This window comes from Mugil cephalus, chromosome 1 (genome assembly GCF_022458985.1).
Source record: "Mugil cephalus isolate CIBA_MC_2020 chromosome 1, CIBA_Mcephalus_1.1, whole genome shotgun sequence".
Lineage (NCBI taxonomy): Eukaryota > Metazoa > Chordata > Actinopteri > Mugiliformes > Mugilidae > Mugil > Mugil cephalus.
The window spans coordinates 4,566,244-4,589,086 of record NC_061770.1 but is presented as its reverse complement, the minus strand read 5'-3'; the positions used below and the strand labels follow the sequence as shown (position 1 = coordinate 4,589,086).

The window sequence follows — 22,843 nt, the reverse complement described above, 5'->3', positions numbered from 1 at the left end:
CAAAGTGCGTCATATTTATGAAGACTGTTGGAATTTAATGAGTTTCAAATGCTGTTGTTAGCTTTAATTAGAAGAAAACAATCGACAACAACAACACACATCTGTAGATGATCAATGCCATTTGACGCAGTTTTGCGTAAAAAAGGGGGCTTCACGTTTACTGTAATACGTGAGTACATTTCACCACATATGGTGATCAAAAAATCAGTTACTCGTTTATACCCGTGAACAAGGACATGCCTATCATCTCTATGTGGGATTAATCGATAATAAATAAGGCGTTGGTTCATAAAGGCTAAGAAGCGGTGTGAATGAGTTTTATTTTGAAAGTGCGTACCGGAACTGGCTGTGTCACCGCCTCCAGTTTAGCGGAGGCTGGTTTAAGCTGAGCTGGCTGTACAGGCTGTTTGGGTGTTCAGGCTGATCCCGTCGACGACTTTCTCAGAAGATTTCCGCATACCTAGTGGAAAGCACGTCACGTTAGTCTGCTGCCCACACTTCCCAATCGGCCCAGTTCAACTTTCCAACAAGAGAGGAGGTTCAACTCCGTCAGGTCGACGCCATGGACCCCGCAGGTCAAGGTAATTGTTAGCTTAGCGGCCAAGTTAGCCAGCTTAGCTTAGTGTCCGAAATACGTAAACAGTGTTCAAAGCGGACAGCAGGCGGCTCTAAGTCAGAAATCTACAACTCTACCCCTTGCTTGTATTTGTGTTAAAATGTTTGCGTTATTAAATAAAAAATAATAATAATAGTAGTCGTTAGCCGTGCTGCCAGGACGGGCCCGCTGCTAAATGACAGGGACAGCAGTGAAGTGAAGACGAAAGGAAGGAGGATCGTGTTACTAATGCCACCAGCAACAAAATTCAATTTGATATGACTTGCATCAGTCAAAGAGAGGACGGTGTCATATTTCATATGAGGCTGTCATTGCCTTTAATAATAAAAAAGAGTTTCTGCGGAACAAATTTAATAATCTCAATTTAAAGTCTTAAATACGATCATATTTTGCATTGTAGGTCTTAAATGGTATGTAGTCAAGCGTGAAATCCTTACGTCCATTCACCGCTTCGGTCGGTTTTTGTTCAGTGCGTTGGTGGCATTCACAGATAGATACGTGTTGTTCTTTACAAAGTATAACTTTTATCAGTACGCAGAAACAAAACTACAACATCATTTTATGATTCTGCTCCACGTTAGTGGAGCCCAGCCCAGGCGTGTCCGGTGTGGATTTTTTTGTATTTCGTGTAAGTCTTAAATTTAATCCATAATGGTCGTAAAAAGGTCCTAAAAAGTCTTAAATTTCACTTGCATAAACCTGCAGAAACCCTGAAAGAGATTGCTGATGCTATATAGTAACAGTTTTTTTAGGTGTTTCCCCAGAAACTCTAACCCACTTTAGTTTCCTATTTACCTGAACACAACACATTTGTCAGTTAAACCACACTGATCTCCTTTTATCAGCTAACTACAGCCAGATTGGCTGTAGTTAGTTGAGCATTGATCATGTATGCTGCTCCATCGCTGTCAACACTGTGTGTGGTTGACAGATGCTGACCTCCATATTAATAATATATAATCTGAGGAAGCTGCCTCCGCTCTCTCATGTCTAGGTGGTTAAAAATGAAGAAACCTCACCAAACAGACACTGATGCTTCTGCTTCACCGTCACACTACCGTGCCTGACTGGACTGGTTTATATTTTAGGTTGACCCTTACGTTGGGTTAGGGTCAAATTTAACCCATTTGCAAGTTAAAATGTGTAAAAAAAACAACAACATTTTCCTTGTTTTTACGGGGAAAAGGCTTCATGGTATCGGCAAGAACAGCTATTTTGACACAACGAGAGTAATGTTGCAGTTCCATGCACCCGTGGATCATAGAAAATCTTTTATGTTGCTCTGTGGATTAAATTTGGTTCCATTTACACCTTTTTTAGGTGAAAACGATGTATTCAAAGATAAAATGTTTGCTTAGGCCAAAAATGTGAGTGAAAAATAAGAGGTTAAAAAAAAAACTGGATGATAAGCTTTGTTGTTTGGCAATTTTGGGCTGGATTAAGTCATGGGTCAGTTTTGACCAGCTAACACCAAAGACACTGGCAGCTTTCTACCGCATTATAAGAGCTACGAAGGCAACACGTTTTATTACAAAACATCCAGTAATTGTCTGAATTGTCAAAGGACATTGTGACTTTGAAGTTTCTTCACATCATGTGGTAAGCACTTCACCTTTGACCTAATGTGTTCTAATGTAGCCCCTTTAGTCTGCAGGATATGTTTGATCAAATATATCAAGATATGACCTAAAGTACAATAAAAGTAATTGCACTATTGATGCTGCGAGTCCAGCATTTAAGGTAATCTGTGGTTAGTGCTGGGGTAAAACAAATATAATATTTATGTGCTGCTGTTAGTAAAAGTAATAAAAGGCAGCTGTATGAGAATAATACAATAGAAATAAGATGAGTAAGCATATAGTTTTTTTTTTTTCAGTACCTCCAGAACGTTGTGGCTGCACAAATTTGGGGAATTTTCTTATGAGATTTCCTGTTTGTATCCAGCCGTGGCTGTGACAGATATGTCATGTTGTATCAGGCTTCCTGCGCCTCAGGATGAGCGCTTTTAGGAAGTGATTAAGGTTCATGCGCACATTTGTGTGTTTTGAAGAGTGACAAACTGGAGTGAACTGGGACATGTTTGTCTTGGTGTATCCTCATGCTTTTTTCTGGAATCATCTTTTAGATGATTTGAAGCGTGAGGATGTGTTTTGACTTGGCACGTGGTCTTCTTTCTTGATTGATACATTCTCACATTGTGTAGTTTTCAATCCCCATCCTAAAATAATAACATTGATGAGTATTTGCAGTCGCCTTCATGTTTTAGGTGAAGTTTAATTCAGTTTGTTTTGAATAGTCGTTCAGACATTCTCAGAGACGAGACATCAGGATTGAAGAATGCACAGAGCAGAATGTCTTTTATTTCTTTTTTCATAAATTTAAAGCTCTCAGTTTGTGTAGACATTTAATCAAGGACCCTCGTTGTAGAATGGAGCCGTTTCTGTGTCTGCGTCTGCCTCAGAATATCTTGTAGTACAAAGCAGCAGCCAGGTTGAATTTGAAGACAGAGGTGTGGCTGTTATCTCACACAGGACACACCTTGGTGTTTGCAGACTAGTTGGACTGCCAGAAAAACAAGCTAGATGAAGGAAATATGACGCCATTGTGAAACTTATGTGTCCATTTAAAGCATTAGAATTTGTTTCCAGGAGCCATTAGGAGAAGTGTATGAAATCACCAGCCTAGCATGAAATGAAAATCCAGGATATGACAGTCAAAGAATATTGGAAATATTTGGACTTTGAGTGGAAGTGTAAACTTCAGGAAGAAAATGTTTTTTTCCACCATCCCATTTTCTATTCTCCTACCTGTCAGGTTGCCTGTTTTTTTCCTGTGGGCCGGTCTTAATCCTTCCTGACTGAATCAATATACCTATGGGGTGGTGCCATATCTCCTGTCAGCTTGCGTATAGATGTTATTGTAGAAACTCCAACTCACAAGTTTGCTCTTAATCTGTATTATTGTGTGTGCATCCTGCCGTTGTCTCAAGTGTTGTGCAGACACGGAAGACGTGCACACTCCGGCCTTTCCGTTCATGCTTAAAATGTTAACATTTCAGTATGAGAAGCTAAAACTGCCTGCTCACTGGCAGGGAAGTGGCTGTGTTTGTAAGCACCATGAGGTGTGAGTTTAGTTTTCATAATAGCTTCCCCCATTCTATGCATGAGTGTTGCTGCATGAAGTCTGTCCCCATTGTTTCAAGCGGTGGTTCCAGCTTGTTTCCTTTCTCTTGTTGTGTCCAGCTCAGACTGTTCCAAGTCTGCCAAAACAACCTTGCTGTCCTTAGTTCAATCATGTCAGAGAAATGCTGACGGCTGCAGATTGAACTGGAATTTTTTTCTCTGGAATAGTTGAGGTTTACAACGGTTACATAATGGATATATGTGTTTTCTGTGTCTTCCCTCTCCTTTTGTCCTAAAATCCTTCCTTTGTGCTCTTGTTTGTGTTCGTTGTTTATGGTTCAGTTTACAGCAGACTTCCTGTTTTCACTAAGTGAAATAGTAGCGTGACCTCCTAAGTCACTCTGCTAATTGCAACTTTCTCTTGTTGGAGTTGTGCTGGCAACACTCGCCTCTCCCTGGCCTTGGATTGTGTGAAACTGATACCGAAATGGTGATCCGAGTAAACCGCTCTTTGCTTTTAACACTTAGGCTGCTCTAAGTGTGTGTTATTTACCCATCTGCTGCCTCTCCATTTCCCTCTCCCATTAACGTCTTCTCTTCTTCCTCCTCCGTCCCTCTGTTGCATCACCTCTCATCCCAGATATCAACCTGAACTCTCCTAACAAGGGTCTGGGAGTGGATCGCTCAGAAAGCCTGTCCGATGTGCCCGTTGAAGGGGCGGTGGGGAACTCTGCCAACCCTCTTCCACCCGGTCTGACAGAGGAAGAGGCTGAGGAGCTCCGCACCGAGCTCACAAAGGTAGAATCTAGGTGTTTCAGAAACTCCCAGATCTGCAGACTGACTCTGCAGATTCTGATGGAGCTCTGTGTTGTTTTGAGTAAATAGGTTCACTCGGATTCCAGTCATATAGTCATATTTGATATGATTTCATGTTGCCCGACTTATTAAAGCTGAAATCATTTAAAAGTGGTAGCATCTAAATGTCACAGCTTCATGGTGAGATCCGATTGCTTTCCTCTGTTACTCGCGTCATCAACTTAATTACAATGTGGTATTCGTTTCAAATCAATACCTGTGGCCGCTGAACATGATCCTCTCCAACATGTTTTTTACAGAGCAACTTGTTCAACATGTTTCCAAATGTTTTATATATAAAGAAATCTTCTTTCAGCAGATAAATGTCAGTTTTTGGAGTTTATTTACAGATAATTGTACTTCTGTCTGGATGTGTTCTAGGTAGAGGAGGAGATCAACACCCTACGCCTGGTTTTGTCGGCCAAAGAGAGACACGCCGCAGAGCTGAAGAGGAAGCTCGGCCTCAATCCGCTCAACGAACTCAAGCAGAACCTCACCAAGAGCTGGCAAGAAGTTCAGACCTCTAACGCGTACGTATCAATCCGACCGCATCATTTAATCACAGCTTTTGAACGACAGAACGACTTGTTTTTTTTGTTTTTTTGTTTTGTGTGTGTGTGTGAGTGTGTGTGAAGTCTTACAGCAGTCTAAATAATTAAAATATTCAATAAGGCCTCAGAAATAATGCAGGATCTTTAAGTGACTGGCATTAGATGTCATTTTAAGCTTTCACATTTTCCCCCCCTGGAAATCTGAAACCTTATCGAATTGGTATGTGCTAATCTACTAAATCTTTAAACCTGATCATCTGTTCAAACATTGAAACAGGTGCTGTGTTAGTCTGGGCGTGTTGCTTCGGGTACTGGTGAGAGGATGAATAACATATCTGTGTTACTGAATGAGACATTTGAATTTTTCTTTTTTTCTTAGTCACTCTGGGTTTTTGGTAAACTAAATGAAATGAAGAGGCCTTGTTCTGTTTTAGCCAGATAAATCTGCAGTTCATAGTCGCTGTTCATATAAATTATACAGACAAAAAAAACCCTGGATTTAGTTTTTACCCTGGATGAGTTGGACCACAGTCCATTAAGGCGACCATGAGTCAGAGCTCCCTGCAGGCGCTCTCTAATCGGAACAGTGTTATCAGTCAGTGGACTCATCCTGTGGTGACGCATCCACTCGTCTTTACATTCTGTCACATTATACAAGAGAAGAGAGGGTCGGTGCTTTCAGCTGAGCTGAAGGTCATATGATACCAAAGAGTCACAGAATAACTTTTGTTAATTGAGCAAATCACTTTGAAAACAGTTATTTAACTGCTACTTCTCATCTTATGATTACACAAAGCAAGTTTAGACTTGAGTGAGTTCAAGACTTAATGAACACACAACAAACACCTCTGAAAACTAAAACTGCTGCAAGTCACCACTGAGCTTTCCAGGACACGGGTTCATCTTAATTTGTTATGAAGATGGCGTGTGTGTATCTGTCCACAGGGAGGAATAAACTGTCCCTTTATGTGTCGTGACATTTCCGTCTCATTTATTCATGTTTAATGTTTTGACTAATTGGGAATTGTTCTTATGAATATCTGATAAATATAAAATTGGATTAAACTGGTTTATCCGGCCATTCACTTCTGTTCTCTGCTGAGCTAAACGTACTTATTTTATTTAAAGAAAATCTGTCAGCTGTGTACACAAACCTGTTTATGAGTTGCACCTTACTAGTACAGCCTTGTCTGCAGAGGTGCCTTAATTCTTCCTGGCTCAAATTCAACAAGGTGTTGGAAACATTCCTCTCCAACACCAAAGTCTCTTTGGGCCATATTGACGTGATGGCCTGTGTTGTTATTAGATGTTGACTGTCCGTCTGTGAGTGTGACCCTGTGGTCCTGCAGTCGCCTTCTTCTACTTTGGCTGATCATTCTCCTCTGACCTCTGGCATCAACAAGGTTTCCTTTTGTCCAGAGAACTGCTGCTCACCGGATGTCTTTTTCAGACCATCCTCTCTAAGCCCTAGAGAAGGTTGTGCATGACAGTCTCACTAGTTCAGCAGTTTCTGAAACACTTTCTTTATTTCCATGAATTCAGTTACACAGGTGTACACAGTGACCTGGCTGGTGTGTGTACTGTACATAGAAGTCAGCTACGCTCTCTGAGATTAAACCTAGACACCGCTGTGATAAAGGCTAAGGTGTTTGATATGAACTTGCAAAAACCAGTCAGCAAATATGTCTGTGTTTAGTAAAAACTAAACATGACAAATCACCAGATCAAGCAATTAACAGATACTTGAATGATTGAGTATTGACTTTGCAAGTAAAAGCTTCAAGCTACAGAAGTGAGAATATGAATCGTTAAGAGTCAAAGCTGATATTGAGATTTCGAGCACCAGGGTGTCGTCGTTAAATGTTTCTGACAGGGGAGGTCTGCAGTTATTAATGAAGTGGGCTGTTGACTTACAGCATTGTTTTCATGACCCCCATAACCCCCCCGTCTCAGCTCAGAGATCCTTTTAGCGTTTTTCTAACCCTGGCTTCTTCTTTAACCTCAGCACTGTGTCACACTCATGTCTCTGTTTCTAGCTATGTGAGAACCACTGAGAAACTGGGCGAGTGGAATGAGAGAGTTACCCATTCGGATCTGTGAGTCCATGCACTGTTTGCCGCCTGCTCCCCAGTCCATGTCTGGCCTTCTGCACTGTTTGCTCTCTCACGCTCTAACGTCGCCCTGCGCCCGATCCTCCTCCTTTCTCACCTTCTAACCATGTTTGAAAGCGCTAACGCCTCTGCCGTCTGTGTTTCACTTTGGGTTTGATACAGGTCATCTTGAAACTAATGCAGTGAGAAACGCGTACGTATAAGTCTGAAGTCCAGCAGAGAACGTGGATTGTTTTCTAGGCCAGATATAATTGGGCATTTTGTGTAAAGGTAAAAGTAGCATTTGAACAGTGATGTCTGCTCGGTGGTTACTAACTTCCTTTAAAGGAGTTTTTCTGCAGCCGTCAGGCTTCGCTTGCATATGTGGCTAGACTTGTAGCACTGAAGTGGGATTTGGTGTCTGTCTGTCTGCTACGTAGACTTACCTGGATCTGTTTGCCCACTGGAGGGTGTAACTCACCTGTCACTGTTTACTTATCAGTTTTTTTGAGGGTGGTAATATTCAGTAGGTTTGAGACGTGGCAGGATTTCAGGCAGAAAGTAGAGTGAAAGTGGAGCATTAATGTGTTAAAATTCAAATCCTTGTTATATATATACATTTTTTTTAACACAATTTACTACATTACTTTGTTTCTTTCTGCAGATTTTTTCTCTTAACCTCCATCCTGTCGGTATCTGTTTTTACTTCCTCTTCCAGAGGTCAGGTGTCTCCTCTTTTTCCAGTAGTGTTGACACGCGTCCTATTCTCGACTTCCCTTGCAAATCAACATTCCTCCATATTTTTAGCTTTTTCAGGGACTTTCCTTCTGTGCTTGTTGTGCTTGAAACTCACTGTGGTCTGATGTTGCGTTTGGCTTTGCTGCACAGAAGGAGATAACCACAGTGAGGTTTTTCTGGGTTGTAGAGGAGTGTTGTGAGTTTTGCTTCACACAGAGAAAAGCTTTGTGTTAAAATCAGGCCACTCGGCAGTAGCCACCAAGAAGCTAAGGCCTAACTCTGCTCTGAGTCTCAAACGTGTCACTAAAACTCCGTCCGCATAAAGAAATGATTTGCTCGTCATCAGTCTCTTTGTAGCAGTGGGTGACTAGTAGACGTAGCCATCTTGTATATTTCCTACTCCAAATATTTTGGAGTGATACAAAAAGTATCTAAAGTGGCTCACTATTTGAAAAGAAAATCCCGTTTGTGATGCCACTCCATCTGAGTGAACCAGATCAGATGAGTTCAACTTGTTACCCGTTTCCATTACTGCTCGTCTTGTCCTGTGTGACGTCCCTTTAAGCCACTCTTTGGTAGCGGTGCCCCATTTCATAATGATGTCATCCTGGCCTACATAAAACGATCTGGCACACAGTGATGAAGCAGAAATTGTATGATAATGAGTGTTCATGAGTCACACACTGAAAGTTTCCAGCTTAACCATTACTCAAATATGAACTTCAGTCATTGTTTATGATTCAAGATCCACACAGTAAAGATTTAACAAAATAGCGCTGGGAGCAGCGGTGCAGGTTATTATTCTCAGTATAGAGTTAAAACTAAAAAGAAACACTCTCTACATCAGCAGTAAAACCGTTTAGATTTAGATAGAAGTTGGTGGAAAACTTGAAGCTGAGACAGAGGAAACTGTAGTGTAAAGAAAAACATAAAATCAATGGCTTGAGTGAAGTGAATGTAATTTTCCGTTTGGCTGCTTCTGACGTGAACTGGATTGTCAAGGTTGTTGGCCTAAGCTGACAGGGTGACGCTGCTTCTTCTGCTCTTCACTTCTTACTAGCACATACATTCACTAACAGCAGCAGGTGCTCTGGTATTGGTTCGTTGGGTTTGCTCTAGTTTCACGCACTAAAAAAAATAAAAAATAAATAAATGCGTCAGCTTTCATTCTCGGTTTGGTTGAGAATACACGATACCAATTCAGTAGTCCAGTACAGGAAAGTGTGCGTCTGTTATCTCTCCCACATTCACACACATGCCAGCGCCCTGGTCGTGCCTGGCGACCAGACGGACGGCTCAGACTTGCTGCTGCAGGAACAAGTGGGAGGAGAGGAAAGGAATGTGAGAGAGATATGGGAGGAAGGAGGAGGAGGGAGAGAAAGAGACAGTATTTTGCTAAGTCACGTGACACGTGATGTCCGGCAAGAGAAAGCGAGACAATCTGAAGTAAACCCCCAAATACCTGGGCTATGAATAATGAATATGTTCGAGACATAAAAACCCTCTGAGGGTTGCCATGAAAACTGGAGTGGGTGGAGAGAGACAATTTACAGTCAGAGTGCGTTATTAGCAGACCATTAAGAATCACACGCTGCTTTTTGCCTGTAAAAATAAATCAACTCGATTTTCTTGCAGTAAACCTCCACCGTTTGCCCCGGCCATGGGTTTACTTCAACCTCGGTGTGATGTGACCAGTGTGTTTGTCTAATTCTGCTAACCCACCTCTCTCTCTGCATTATTAACCATTTTCTCCTGACTAAACACAAGCGTTCCAATAGAAACCCTGCCTCTATTGAATCTGTTGCATCCTCTCCTGTTAAACAAAAGCAGACGTGGTGAAGGGTTGTGGACAGTGTAGTGTAACAGAGCTGGCCTCTATGAAGTCGCTGTGCTGTACAGGCGGCTGCATTGTGCTGATGTAAGTCAGGACATAGAGACTGGCCTTGTCTGGAGGAGCGACATCTCCTGTTTCAGTTGAACAACGAAAACTTCTGTGATCCGGGTAAAAGTGGACTTCACTTATCTGCAAGGTCACTGTATTTTGTTGTTTGTCCTTTAAAGGCAGCGAGCAGAGATTGTTGTGTTTTTCTGTGCCTTTACAATATGTTATTTATCAGTTAACCAGAGCTGTACTTGTTGTTTAATTCAACAGAGTATTTATCAGTGCCAGCTTATTGTTCCAGTCTGTTGTTGTCCTAAATCACAGGTGCCAAACATTTGGCCCGCAGGCCAAAAGCCATGCGGTCTAACCTGGCCTGTGGCATGAATTTGCAAAGCGGAAAAATTGCATAGAAGATTGCAATCTTTCATTGAAAATAACCGTCGACCCTAATGTGTCCATTGTTTGGGTTTAAGACAAGTGGACAAAAGACTTTGGTTTCATTTGGGTTGAGAAACCTTGTCCACGTAAATGTGGCAACTGTTGAAAGCTGAAAGTTGCTATTTCAAATCTCTGGGATGTGATGGACCCACTGTGTCTCTACACTTTTGGTAGGACTGCTCCCTACATCTACTGCTGTTTACTGCTGTGATGTGTGAGACATGAACCACGTCAGGACTGATTGAATATTCAGGGATGACGGCCTCCAGCAGATGGATGTAAAGCTGAGTCTCCTGTATTTATTGAGTCTTGTTGCTTTTGCTCTGCTGTTGTTTCACCCTGTTTATTATTCCAGACATAGCACAGGTGTCCTGGAGTCTGTGTGTGTATCTTTATTAAGTGTGCGTTCAGTCCTGCTTTGTTTGTGATGATGAATAGGCACCGTTTGCTCTTTTAACCCGCTTGATGTTTCAGAGCTACTGTTGAGCTGTTTCCCAGTAAAACATCCAGCTTCTCAGCGTTTCTGCTAACAGTGTGTGTCTGTTTGTCTCTGACCTCACGGATTTCTGTAGAGTTGAACTGGACTGATGACTTCTGTCAGCTCAGTCCAGTGTCTTATGGCGTTTAGGCTGGATGACTTGAAAACAAATCAATGGCTGCTATCAGCAAACGCTGGTGTTTATTTGAGATAAGTGGTATTTTCTAAATGAGGTGAAGTTACTCACATAAACATCACTCAACATAATGTAACTTTACATCTATAGTCATGAGTCTTTTCTGTTATTGATCACATGTTAGCCTGATATGTAAATGTTGTCATTTAATGTGTTTTTGTTGAATTTTGTGTTGCTTCAGTAAAGAATGTCTCTACTTATCAGAGCGTCCAGCCTCGTCTGCCCCTTTGCACTTTGGCAGCAGAAGAACCGATCGACCAGAGCAAAATGTTTTCGCCCTTTAGAGATCGACACATCAATGCACATCGATCCAAGTCCTACATAAGACAGAAATGTAGTAGTAGTCTGCTTTTTATTGGGAAAAGAATATAATTACAACATTATATTTCCACGACATTACCAGACATACTTTAGATCAGTTGTTCCCGCCTTTTAAACCTCTTTAAACTTGTGGGTTCCTGCTCCTCAGAATCCTATAAAAATAAATGAACAGGATTCAAATAAAAGTAAAATATAGCTGAACACATTTAGGTTCATATAGTTACACTAATTTTCCTGTATAGGTAATTATCTTATGCATAACTGTGGGTGTCTGTCAAACTAATTATATTTATTTAACATTATATTTAGTGTCGTATTTAGCATAAAATATAACACTTCGTATAACTCACTTTTAGTCTTTATTCATTTGCTGAACATTTGGAGTTTAGTTCAATCGTCTCCATCCCAGTGAATTAAAATATTGCAGATTCTCCTCTGTTCGAGTTTAAAAGCCTTTTAAAATCCATCTAATCAACCACTACAATCTAAAACTGTGTTGCTCATTGGAGCTCGTATGGAGGTAGAAAGTGAGAGAGAACCTGTAGGAACTGTGACTCTGCTGTGTTGTGAGTGTGTGTCTCTTCCCCTGTGTCATTATCCTGCTGTTGTGTCTTCAGATATCTGTCTGCCTCAGCCACTTTGGATGACATTACCCACTCTGAAGCGTGAGTTGACCCCTTTCTCTTTTGTGTTTCTCTTACGTTTTGTTTTTGTAGATGAGCCAAGGTTCCTTTGTTTGGTTTGTTCTGGGGGAATTCTTCACTGCACATGCTTTTTCTTTTGCTTCTTCGATTGCGAGGGAGCAGCAAGTTGACTCAATTTTTTTTTTTTTTTAGTTGCATCAAAAGAGATTTACTTTTATTTTCCAGCTGATGTCACACGTTTCAAAGACTGCTCATTAGTTTTTAAGTAAATCAACATTGTAAGACTTCCAGTTAAAACCATTATCTTCAGACCAAAGTCATCTTAGTCTTTGTTATTCAGACACAGAAAGAAATAAGCCGTGCTCTGCAAAATCTTTTTTTTTTATGTTTTTTATTTATTATTTTTAATATTATTTTTCATTTACAAGATTTTTATAGTCAGCTGCAGAAAACATATATATAAAATATATATAAGTATATACTCATAAGTTTTTTTGCTAGTGTGACGCACACAAATGAAAAATCAAACCTGTTTAATTGTGTAATTTAAGACCTTGAAGATCACACGGGTGGGTTTAATGCAGGCAGTCATGTGGTAGATGCTAACTAACCTGGATTTCTAATGCTGTGTGTTTTGTCATGTGTTCAGGACTAACACATTTCAAACAGTTATTATAGTCTATTGTTTGTGTTTGTCTAATCTGACTTAGTCAGTTACAGTTACAGCTGCAGCAAAGCATTTCCAGAGGTAAACCGTCACTTTGTCTCCATCTAACATCACTGCTACTATCATTCAGGGAAGAACTGCTCTCACAACCTGAGCGCCTCCTTGATTAATAGATTTATTTCATTATGCCTGGATCCTCACATGTTTACAGTTTTTGTAAGTGCACCAATCAAAACCATATAAGAAAGTCTTGCTAAGTGTTAAGTGACGCCGGTGTCAGGGGTCGGCCATGTTGATGGACACACTTGTGTGCGTTGGTACTTCGCCGCACCAGCTTATCTCCAAAATTGTATTTGCTCAGCCTGTGTGAACCGTCTGCTGCTGGTGCTGCTGTGTGTTGGAGTGGCTCAGCACAACGCCGTGTTGGCTTTTATCCAGAATGTGTGTTGCGTGTGAATTCAAGCAGCTAGTGTTGTATATGTTCTGCTTAGTGTTTCTGTGCATATTATTGTTACATGTTTGTATTTGTGTACATATTAGTGGCTCATTAATGCCCTGGTTGATTCTTGTTTACAGGCCACAGTCATCCATTGTTCAAAAGAACTGATTGACACTTTCTAAAGTATAAAATATTGCTATTTGTTGCAGACAACCATGTTGTCCCCTTTTTAGTATGAGATATGTCCAGACTAAAGTAAACAGGGGCTTTACAAGAATGCAGACAACAGGAATTTACTGAAAACAAAGCCCACAACATATTTCTGCCTTTATCACCATATAAGGTAGGTCTGGTACAGGAGAAAACCAGCAAACTGTTTTAAATGCTTAGAAACACAAACAAGTAAGTTTTTTTTTCTGACGGTGTTTATTTTAACTTACACACTTACATCTAAATCCCCACATGGTGAGTATTCTGGGCTTTATCTAAAGAAGTGTTTGGCTGCAGCTTGCTGAGATTTGTAAACTGAGTTTAAACAAACTGTGGTCAACTCTGTGTTAGTCAAAGCTGCTGCTGTGAAACTGTTTCCTGTTCATTTATTAAGCCTGTTTAAGGTGGCTTTTTATTTTTCCAGGTGTGCTGTTGTCTCACTCTTTTCATTTGGATTGGGTGAATGATTCTTCATCAACATCATTTTTTAGAGCATTTCTGGGTGCACAACTTTTCTAGGCAGAAAGTTAACCTGCAAATGTTTAGATAATGTAATAATAGTCTTAGGGGTTTTCTCATGCAGAGGATTTGCTGCTTTCACATGTTGGTAAAATGAATAACGTAGAGCAGTTATTCTAGATGACGGAAAGAAGCTGCTGGAAGACGTTCAGTTCACCATGTGCCTTATTTCTAGTGGTGTATTATTTTATTTTAGTTTTAACTTGACTTGACGTTTGGGAATAGTGATGGACTTAATTTCTTCTGAACAAATTGGCCGAGTAAAATAAATTCCAGCTTCGAGATGTGGTTCTGGGGTTTTTGTTATGGTCTGTTCCTCTTTGATGATAAATGCTTTTACCTTTAGATCAGGTTTAGTTTTATTACCCAGTCAGTTCAGTACTATATGGGGAAACTCAACACAAAGTATGTTACACAGACAGGTGACATGTTCAGCTTGGTATGACCTGCTTTGTTTGCTGCTCAGTGAACTCGTAACTGTCCCGGGGGCTGAATCATTTCCAGCTGGACTACCTGCCTCTCCCTTCGGCCCTGGGGCTTTTGTTATTGTTGCTTATGGGAAACGCGGAGATATTACAGAGGGGTCATTAAAAAAAGGTTATGTTTTAGTAAATGTAAAAGTTCTTTTTCACGCTGTTAAACGTAAACAGGACGTTGTCGTAGCTGGACATTGATTATTCCAGACAGAACACTGTTTCTGTTGCTGAGCTGGAGCTGTGAGATTTTACCATGATTCGCTCTCTGCTCACCGTCCCTCTGCTGCAGTGAGACATGCTGAATCATACCTGCCATTAATACCGACGACACTCTCTGTTCTCTGTGCTCCACATGATACAGGAAGACTTTCTTTCTTTTTGTGTTAACTGTGTCTACAGAAAGAAATCCCCTGTTTTGTAAACTAACATAAGTAATTAAACTCACATTTAATAGCAAACAGAACAGGGGAACATGGAGGTGATTGTCATGTGTTTCACTAAACCATCTTTTCTTGCACTAACAATTGCAGTGGTGCATTATCTTACTTCCTGTCAGTTACTGTCCCTATGAAATGATTTGGAATAACAGTCCTTTCTCATGTTTGTGCCCTCCTGCCCTCCCCCCTCGCCTGTCCATCCACCTCCCTCCTCTCTCCCCCTCCCGCCCTCTTTCTTTCATTTCCTTGTTTTGCTGTCCCACATCTTCAATCCTTCCCTCTCAAACCATCTGTCTTCCCCTCCCTTCTTTTCTTTGTTCTCTTCCCTTTCTGTGGCTTCCACCGTCCTCTTCATCCTTCCCTCCTCCCTCTGCCTCTCTTTCCTCTCTGCAGATACAAGAAGACTCAGGAGACTCTTTCCCAGGCAGGACAGAAGACCAGTGCAGCTCTCTCCACGATGGGCACAGCCATCTCCAGGAAACTTGGCGACGTGAGGTACAGTGCAGCAGAGCCAAAATGGCTGACACTCCGGCCAGACTGCAAGATGAAATGAGCAAAGTGGACAGTGTTAAAACAAGGCAATCCCAAACTAGGATGTCTGTGTCCTTATTTATAACTACATGTAATTTTCAAAGTGTCCTCCTATGTTAGCTTGCATCATCATATCTAAACATAAACATCATAACTTAATGCCTGAAATTGAAATAGATTTGATACATTTCAAGTTTTCTACAACCCAAAAACATTCTGATCACAGATTCCCACTGTTTGTATGGAGACTAAATGACAGAAGATAAAAGTGGAATGAACAGTTTTGGTGAAGTGACTCTACTTACTGTGTAGAGTCAAATCTGCTGGGAATATGACACCCAAGTTTTTGCCTTTATCAACAATTCTGGATTCATGCATTAGAAGAAAATGACAATTCACATTGATTCTGGGTTTGTTCAACCATGTTTCACCAACGTGTTGTTCTGCTACCTTACTAGAGAGCACCAACAGGGTCAAGCGTTTACATGGGTGTGAGAAGCTAATTATTTTTTCTGTTGATTATATTATCAAAGGCTTACACCGTCCCTCTCAATATTATTGAAAAACCCTTCTAATTGGTCTTTTTTGTTTGAGGTGTTATGTGGCATTTTTAATCAGATTATCAGTTGAATACTAGTGTTCATGTAAACACAGGAACAGTTCTTAGCACAGATAGATGATCAGAAACCTGGTTAATGTTAAGATGCTGTATCAGTGTAATGACCAGGTTTCTCTGTGAAGCACGTTCACAAAGCTGTGCTCATAATCACATGGGCAGGTGTCCTACTGTCCTACTGTCCTACTGTCCACTGCTCATTTTGTCTCCAGTCTGTCTCATCACACAGACCAGAGATCAGTACCTTGCACACTCCTCTTCTAACCTTAGCCAGTAGTGCTGTAGATAAACTAATATTAACTGTTAACTAAGGGTGGTTCAGCATATTCACACATATTATTTTCATCAAATGAATTTAATGCTACATTTGAAGTTCAACTTCTTCAGTATGAAACTTCATGGTTGATTTGAAAAAGCTGAACCACCCATTAACTGTTGTCAACTTCTCCATCCTGAAGTCGCACTTTGACGAGTTTTTCTTTAGTTCCAACCTGGACAAACTTGTTTCTGAGAACAAGGTGTGATTGAGGGATGGGGGCAGCTGTGATAAACAAAGCTACATTTACCATTAACTCCTTCACATCTAACTTGTATCACCTGTGAGGTAAACGTGCCAACTCCCACTACTGTCTGCAGTTACATTAGTTTCCATTTAGCCACACATGTTACTTGATTTGCATGAAAGTGTAGGTATAGGGACACACACAGTAGCTATCTGGTTGTGCTGACAGATGTGTGTATGCTGTCCATTAACTTCTCATATAACTCAGTTGTTGTAGTTTGTCCCTGCTGCATGTCACGCATGCAGCTTTAGCTGCAAGTCCTCTTTAAATGTGACTTTTGTTGCATGTGCATGTTTTGCTCCTCGATACAGTGTACACATATATGTTTAAATATAAAAAAGAGAGGACAATTTCTCAGTTTGTGTTGCTGGTTAAATTTGATTTTAATAAAAGCTAGAGATGGGATGATCTGATTTGCTGGAGTTAGGAAAGAAATGTTGACAGCTTTATTCAGATAACACTAAACACTAAACAACTAACACTAAACCTTATATACATAACATAAATATATTACCTCTGTCAGCTGTGACCTCCCAGCTTTGATATCTGAATTTATACTCATTTACTTTTAGTTTATTTCATTTCAACATCGTTGCACAACTTGTCAAGAAAAATAGTCTGACTGAGTCTGACTGTAGAAGCTAAATATGAGTGGTATGAAGATTAGACAACATCAAGCTTCCCATCAGTTGTGCTGGCTTCACTGATTACACAGCAAACACATCTCTGATCTGTTGTGCTTTTTTCGTCTTCTTGCCCCGCTGGTAACCTCGCTCTATCTCATTTGTGTGTTGGCCTTGTCGTCTCTTTGTGTTCTGTGTCCTGGTGCTGCAGCTTCTGGCTCACGCTCTCTCTCCTTCTTGTTTTTAATCGCTGCCTTGGTTTGACCTGCAGAGCTCTGCCTTTCTCTAATTCCTTTAGGTAAGGCTAACATGTCCCATCTAAGAGGCTAAGCGCTGCCTTTTCATTTATTCCTCCTCTGACCCGTTTACTTTTGGTCAAAAACTTGTTTTTATCTGTATGATTTTAGCTTTTCTCCTGCATTTATTATTTTTATGATGCTCGAATTCTTTTAAGTAATTCCTCAATTCCTTCAAATTAAGGAAACTTTTCACCAGGTCTGAGCAAGAGTGAAGATGCTCCTGGTCATCTCGGCCAGTTGTTCTATTAGTCTGAGACAACCTCATCAGTGTTCATTACATGTAGCAGCAATAATCACTGAGGACTAAATCGATCCATTAAGGATCAGCTAATAACCACCAACAGCCCTTTAACTGATGTATCAGCTGCATATTTTTGCGTGTGTCTCACTGCTTCCTTGCATTATAACACTTGCACTTCTGTCTCCTCTCTTTAACGCTTACAAAGTAGCAACTATTCCATTCGCCACTCGATAAGTATGCCGGCCATGAGGTAAAGTAACACACACACCTGCTCTACTCTCTTTCCTTACTGTCCTTCAGTGTAACCACTTTTACCTACATCACTGCACCGCTGCAGGTTTTCTCATTGTTGTTGTGATCTGTTGGTTCTTAAGATGTCTCTTTCTTGACCACAGGAGTTTATAAAAACAAAAATACTGAGTGGACAAAATAAAGGCGGGTGTTTCCTGTCAGTTTTGCAAATTTTTAAAATTCTAGTCCAAGTTTCTTATTCATAAGTTACTGTCATTGTTTTTCTCACATTAAACTATTTTTATAAAGAACTAGTCATCCTCTCAAAACTATGTACTGTCTTTAGTATCAGTATAAGTTCAGCAAATATAGCCTCACCCTAAATGAAGACATCTTAACATGCATTGTTCAGAAAATGTTTTAATCAGCAGGAATGTGCCGCTATCAGATGTATGTTTAGATTCCATTGTGTTATATTTTCCTAAAGCTCTTGTCTCTGTCCTGCAGGAACTCTGCAACCTTCAAGTCATTTGAGGATAGAATGGGCAACCTGAAGGTGAGTCGATGCAGTTGGCGTGTTTACTTCGTCTAACAGGAGTGAAACGTGTCTTGAGTTCGATTACCAGACGTCTGTTTGATGCTACAGTAGCTGCTACGAGCATAACACACCCAAGTATGTTAATCCTGTAGGCAGTGAGTTGTATTGTAGATAATGTAGTCATCGGGATTTGAAAAGGAAAAGAAAATATCTTAACTGTCATCGAGTGAAAAAGATGAGGTGTGCAGTAATACAGCTTGACGTCCTTTACTACATGATCAATCTTGTGGCCTGAATTATGTTCTACAAAAATCTTTTAAACCTCCTGAAACCCAGGCTTTTATTTGCATTTTTAATTTCACTGAGGTCTTTGGGATTAGTAGGACAATTAGTAAGACATACAAAAATGGACCGGAAGTACTAGTTTTTGAAGAAAAAAACAAAACAAACGATGTCCTCATATGTGGACACTGGGATTATTTCATTATTTATATTACAGAAGTCACCAATGTGTGACAAAATATAAAACTACTTATTTTAATAACTGAACATGGCTCAGCAAAGACAGAACAGTTCAGTCTCAATATCCTCAAATGAGTACTTGCTAATTAGCAAAAGCTGCTAATTTTTTAAACAGCTTGTCATATCGAACTAGTAACATTAATAAGCATAAATGCATTTTAACCTGTGATACCACTAGATGGCAGGCTAAAGTGTCCTCTAATGAGGACAATGGGTTTAAATGAAGCAGGATAAGCTGCAATAAAACCTAAAACTGAAGGTTCCCATATGAGGATGCGGCGTCTCAGGAGGTTCAACATATCGAAGAAGCTAAACTTTGCCTTTTTGTTTATTAATATTCTGATATATGCCTGTTGAAACGCTGACATTTAGCTGTTATTAGTCATAATCTTTGCATTGTTTTATCTAAATCACCTAGTTTGACTTAATGCTTTTTTCCAGTGGCTCTATTTGACCCGTGTTACTTGTAGATTAATACATTTGTCTGTGAATGAGCTGAGGAGAGCCATGCAAATATCAACTTTTCAGTTGATGTGGTAATAATGGGAGACGAGGATTTTAAATGTAGTAAAGTTAACGTGTCCAGGAAACAGAAACTCATGAGTCACTGTACTGACGTCAGTAGTCATCAGTAACACTGACCTGTTCCCTCTCTTCTCATCCTCTCTTTCAGTATAAGGTTGTTGGCCCCAGAGGGAATGGGGAGGCCGTCACCACCCCCACCGACACCACCCCCACTCAGGAGAACCCACCTTTCTGAATGCATCCCACCACCACCTCCTCCTCCACCTCCTCCTCCTCGCTGCCACCTTCCTCACGACCTTAGACTGTACTGTTCACTCATCGCGGAGTCAACCCACACCTTTGACCACCCACCTCAGCGACCTGTCACCGCCCTAATGCCCTGAGGTCTGTAAAGGATGGCTGATGGAGGCGAAGGACTCCCGCCAGCCCCTCACTGCTGGTCCCATGGCCTCCATTCTTCTGCCTCGCTGTTAAGAAAAATGTTTAGTTGATGTCTAAACCTGAATCATTTACACACCACCACTGCCTGCCTTCACATCCTCCTAATTAGATCTCACCACTTTATTAGTCATTTCGCCAGTGTTAGGAAATCAGCTGGCTAAAGAAAAGGCTCTAGAAGATGTCAGCATTTGAAAACAAACTTCTTATTTTGATCATACATGAAATTACAATATTTTTTTTGCTCCAGACTCAGGGGCTACAATTTCTGGACTCTGACAGTGAAGGAGGAATTTATGGGCATAAGCCAAATTGTGGTTTATATTCTAGTTAAACCTGCTATTTCTGTCTTCTTGTTTCCGACTACTGTCTTCTACTCAAGTGATGCATCACACTGTGAGCTCACGTCTCCACAGTACCCGCTCCTTTCTCTCCTACTTGTATCCAGTCTGCTTCACAGCTCTACAGTCACAGCAGAGTGAACGCAGACTACGCTCAAGTCTAGAGGTTAGTGGTTTGAGTGGGGGGCAAGACCCAGGACATGTTAACCCTCCTAGGCCTACTACTGCTACATGCATGTGCATATCTCATCTCAGTTATACCATACAAATCGTGCAAAGACGACCGAGGTCTCGTGTAACACCCTAAAAACACCCCAGGATGTAAAAACAGAAAAAAACGTAAACCATTTTGTATTATAAACTATTTTACACTGCTTTGCATAATGTTTTTACATAACTTTTATCAATATGTATAAATAAATATGAATAAATATATGGTCACTGATGCTGCCGGGTGGTAGTGATCACGACGGGAGGATTTAAAAAAATAAATAAATAAAAAATAAGCAGGGGGAGGCTGAACAAACATAAACAGGGAAAACTAAAACACTATGGGTTCGTTTCACAGATATGACTTCGTCTGTCAGGAGGAACTGTTTTTTTTTTTTTTTTGGGTTATAAAAATGTTTCATGTTTGTGAAACTGACTCATCGATGAGCTGCAGTCGTTTACTAATCCGAACGAGTCGAGGAAGAATGCAGTCAGGACTGGTTTCATTTGAGCTCGGGTTCCCTGCTGCTGCAGCTTCGTCTGCATTTGCAAGTCAAACTAAAACCGAGCTCCTCTCAAGGCTCGAACGCTTTGAAACCACTCTGACTGTGCGTCTTCTTCACCCCAGTTTGACTGCTCTTCCCTTCCTGTTTCTTAACACGCAACGTGAGACAATGCTTTGCTGTGTACACTACCTGGTGAATGTCAACGCTTCTCTATGGGCCTTACTCACTTTACATGGTTCTCCTGTTATTATGAATTAGCCAGTAGATTTCTTTTTCTTCACCCTTTCTTTATCTTATTTAGTTGTACCGATTGGTTTGGTTGAAGGAAGGGGAGTTAGCATGATCATATTTAGAGTCTGAGCGGCTGCAAAAATGTGTCATAGAAAACATCGTAGTCTTTGCCAACGACCCCTTAATGCAAATAAATACACTCCTGTTGATGCACGTTAAATGCTACTTATCACGCACACACACGCTGCATGACGCCACACACCATTAATGCAAAATGTTACTGTTGTGAACCTATACAAACCTCTGAAGCTGTGACAGATGATCGGGCACCATCGCTTTTCTACTGAACACGAAAACTAACAAATGTGTTTTCCAGTTGTTAGTGAAATTTTGCAACAAAATAAGTGTCCTACTCCCAAATATTCACCCGAACCTTGTGATTAATTGCCAAATACTGCTTAAAACATTGGCCAACTTGAGACAGTTTTCATGAGCACTGTTGCCATTTTGCAAAATGTTCTGTACACATGTTTCTCTTGAATCAGCGCTGCTTCAGAGCTCTGACATTAAGAGACATGATTTACATGAGAACTTCCTGCTAATAGTTAAAGTTACTTAAAGTGCTAAAAAATATTCTCCAGATGACAGAGTTGGATTATAGTGGACAGACCTGAAACAAATATACACAACAACCCATGTAATTGCTTTTAAATGTGCTGGTGTAGCTTAACTTCAGTGTGTTTTCTTGTTTTTCATGTGATTTTGCATTGATCATCTGGTTACATAAATTATTCCTGTTAGTTCAGATCTGTTTAGCTTTCCTTCTGTTTGAAGATGCTCCAGAGAAGAGTTATCAGTAAAGAGCAAGTTGCCAATTTTTAAAATTATCTGTTACAGAACCTGCCTCTCTGCTTTGCCAAGATGATGACTCACGCACACTATAAGAAATATTAATCTTGAAGTCTTTTATTTCAGTAAATTGTCTCCTTTGAAAAGTGCATGAGTTGAAGGTAAATGCGACTTTTAAAACTGATTTAAATGACTTGTTAAGATGGATTTTCTTTGCAGTGTATTCTGTTAAAAGCCTCACATCAGTTTCTTACAGACTGGTGGATCAAAAAGGTTGACGTACTTTTCTTTTGGGTGCCAATAGGTAGTGCAGCACATCAAAGAGCCAGCCACTGCTGCTGAGGCTGGAGGACAGTAGAGTACTTATAGCTTTATTTAGGTCCTGGGCCTAGCTGATGTAGATTGTTAAAAGGGATCAGATGTGGAAGATTATGGTGAATTAATTGAAAGCTTTTTTTTTTTTTTTTTTGTTTTGTTTTTTTGGTTTTGTTGTATATGTTTGGTTATCAATAAAGCATTCCTTTAAACAAATAAGTGGTTTTCATCTGTATTGTTGCATATTCTTAATAGAATCATAATTTACTAATTTGTTTTGACACTAGAGTTAGAAGCACACATAATTATTCACATGTTTTAAATTACATTTACTTCTTATTTTTTCTGGCATTTTTTATTAACTGTCATCACATATAATAAAGATTTTAATTATTAATTAGGCACAACCACATTTCATACTAATCCCTCAGGAAATTCCTGTTGGATAAATAAAGCATTATATAAAGTATTAAAGGATATATCATACTGTATTTTTTTTTTTCCCCCATCTCTCTTAAAACTATACTCATTATATTCATGTCATGTTGCCTTTTAATGCTAAAATGCAGTCGGTATAGAATCGGA

At 40.2% G+C, this 22,843-nt stretch overlaps 1 protein-coding gene across 14 annotated transcripts; it reads left to right on the top strand.

The window, feature by feature from the left end:
* The first annotated feature begins 378 nt into the window (after positions 1 to 378).
* tpd52l2b (tpd52 like 2b) lies at positions 379 to 22,470 on the top strand. Of its 14 annotated transcripts, none has more exons than XM_047572915.1 (10): positions 379 to 581; positions 4,379 to 4,536; positions 4,975 to 5,123; positions 7,181 to 7,240; positions 11,905 to 11,952; positions 15,073 to 15,174; positions 17,284 to 17,310; positions 17,761 to 17,802; positions 18,291 to 18,339; positions 19,517 to 22,470. In XM_047572915.1, the coding sequence occupies exons 1-10, from the start codon at positions 563 to 565 to the stop codon at positions 19,601 to 19,603; spliced, it is 741 nt and encodes a 246-aa protein (XP_047428871.1). In that variant the 5' UTR covers positions 379 to 562; the 3' UTR covers positions 19,604 to 22,470. The 14 variants fall into 14 exon arrangements, with proteins under 14 accessions (XP_047428871.1, XP_047428863.1, XP_047428895.1 ...); XM_047572907.1 differs by having other exon boundaries at positions 17,758 to 17,802; XM_047572939.1 differs by lacking the exon at positions 11,905 to 11,952.
* Positions 22,471 to 22,843: the final 373 nt, after the last annotated feature.

Bases quoted from the DNA above. Each gene is read 5' to 3' on its own strand.
- tpd52l2b (XM_047572907.1), top strand. The intron at 5,124-7,180 runs GTACGTATCAAT...CTCTGTTTCTAG, and splicing joins GAAGTTCAGACCTCTAACGC to CTATGTGAGAACCACTGAGA. The intron at 7,241-11,904 runs GTGAGTCCATGC...TTGTGTCTTCAG, and splicing joins AGAGTTACCCATTCGGATCT to ATATCTGTCTGCCTCAGCCA.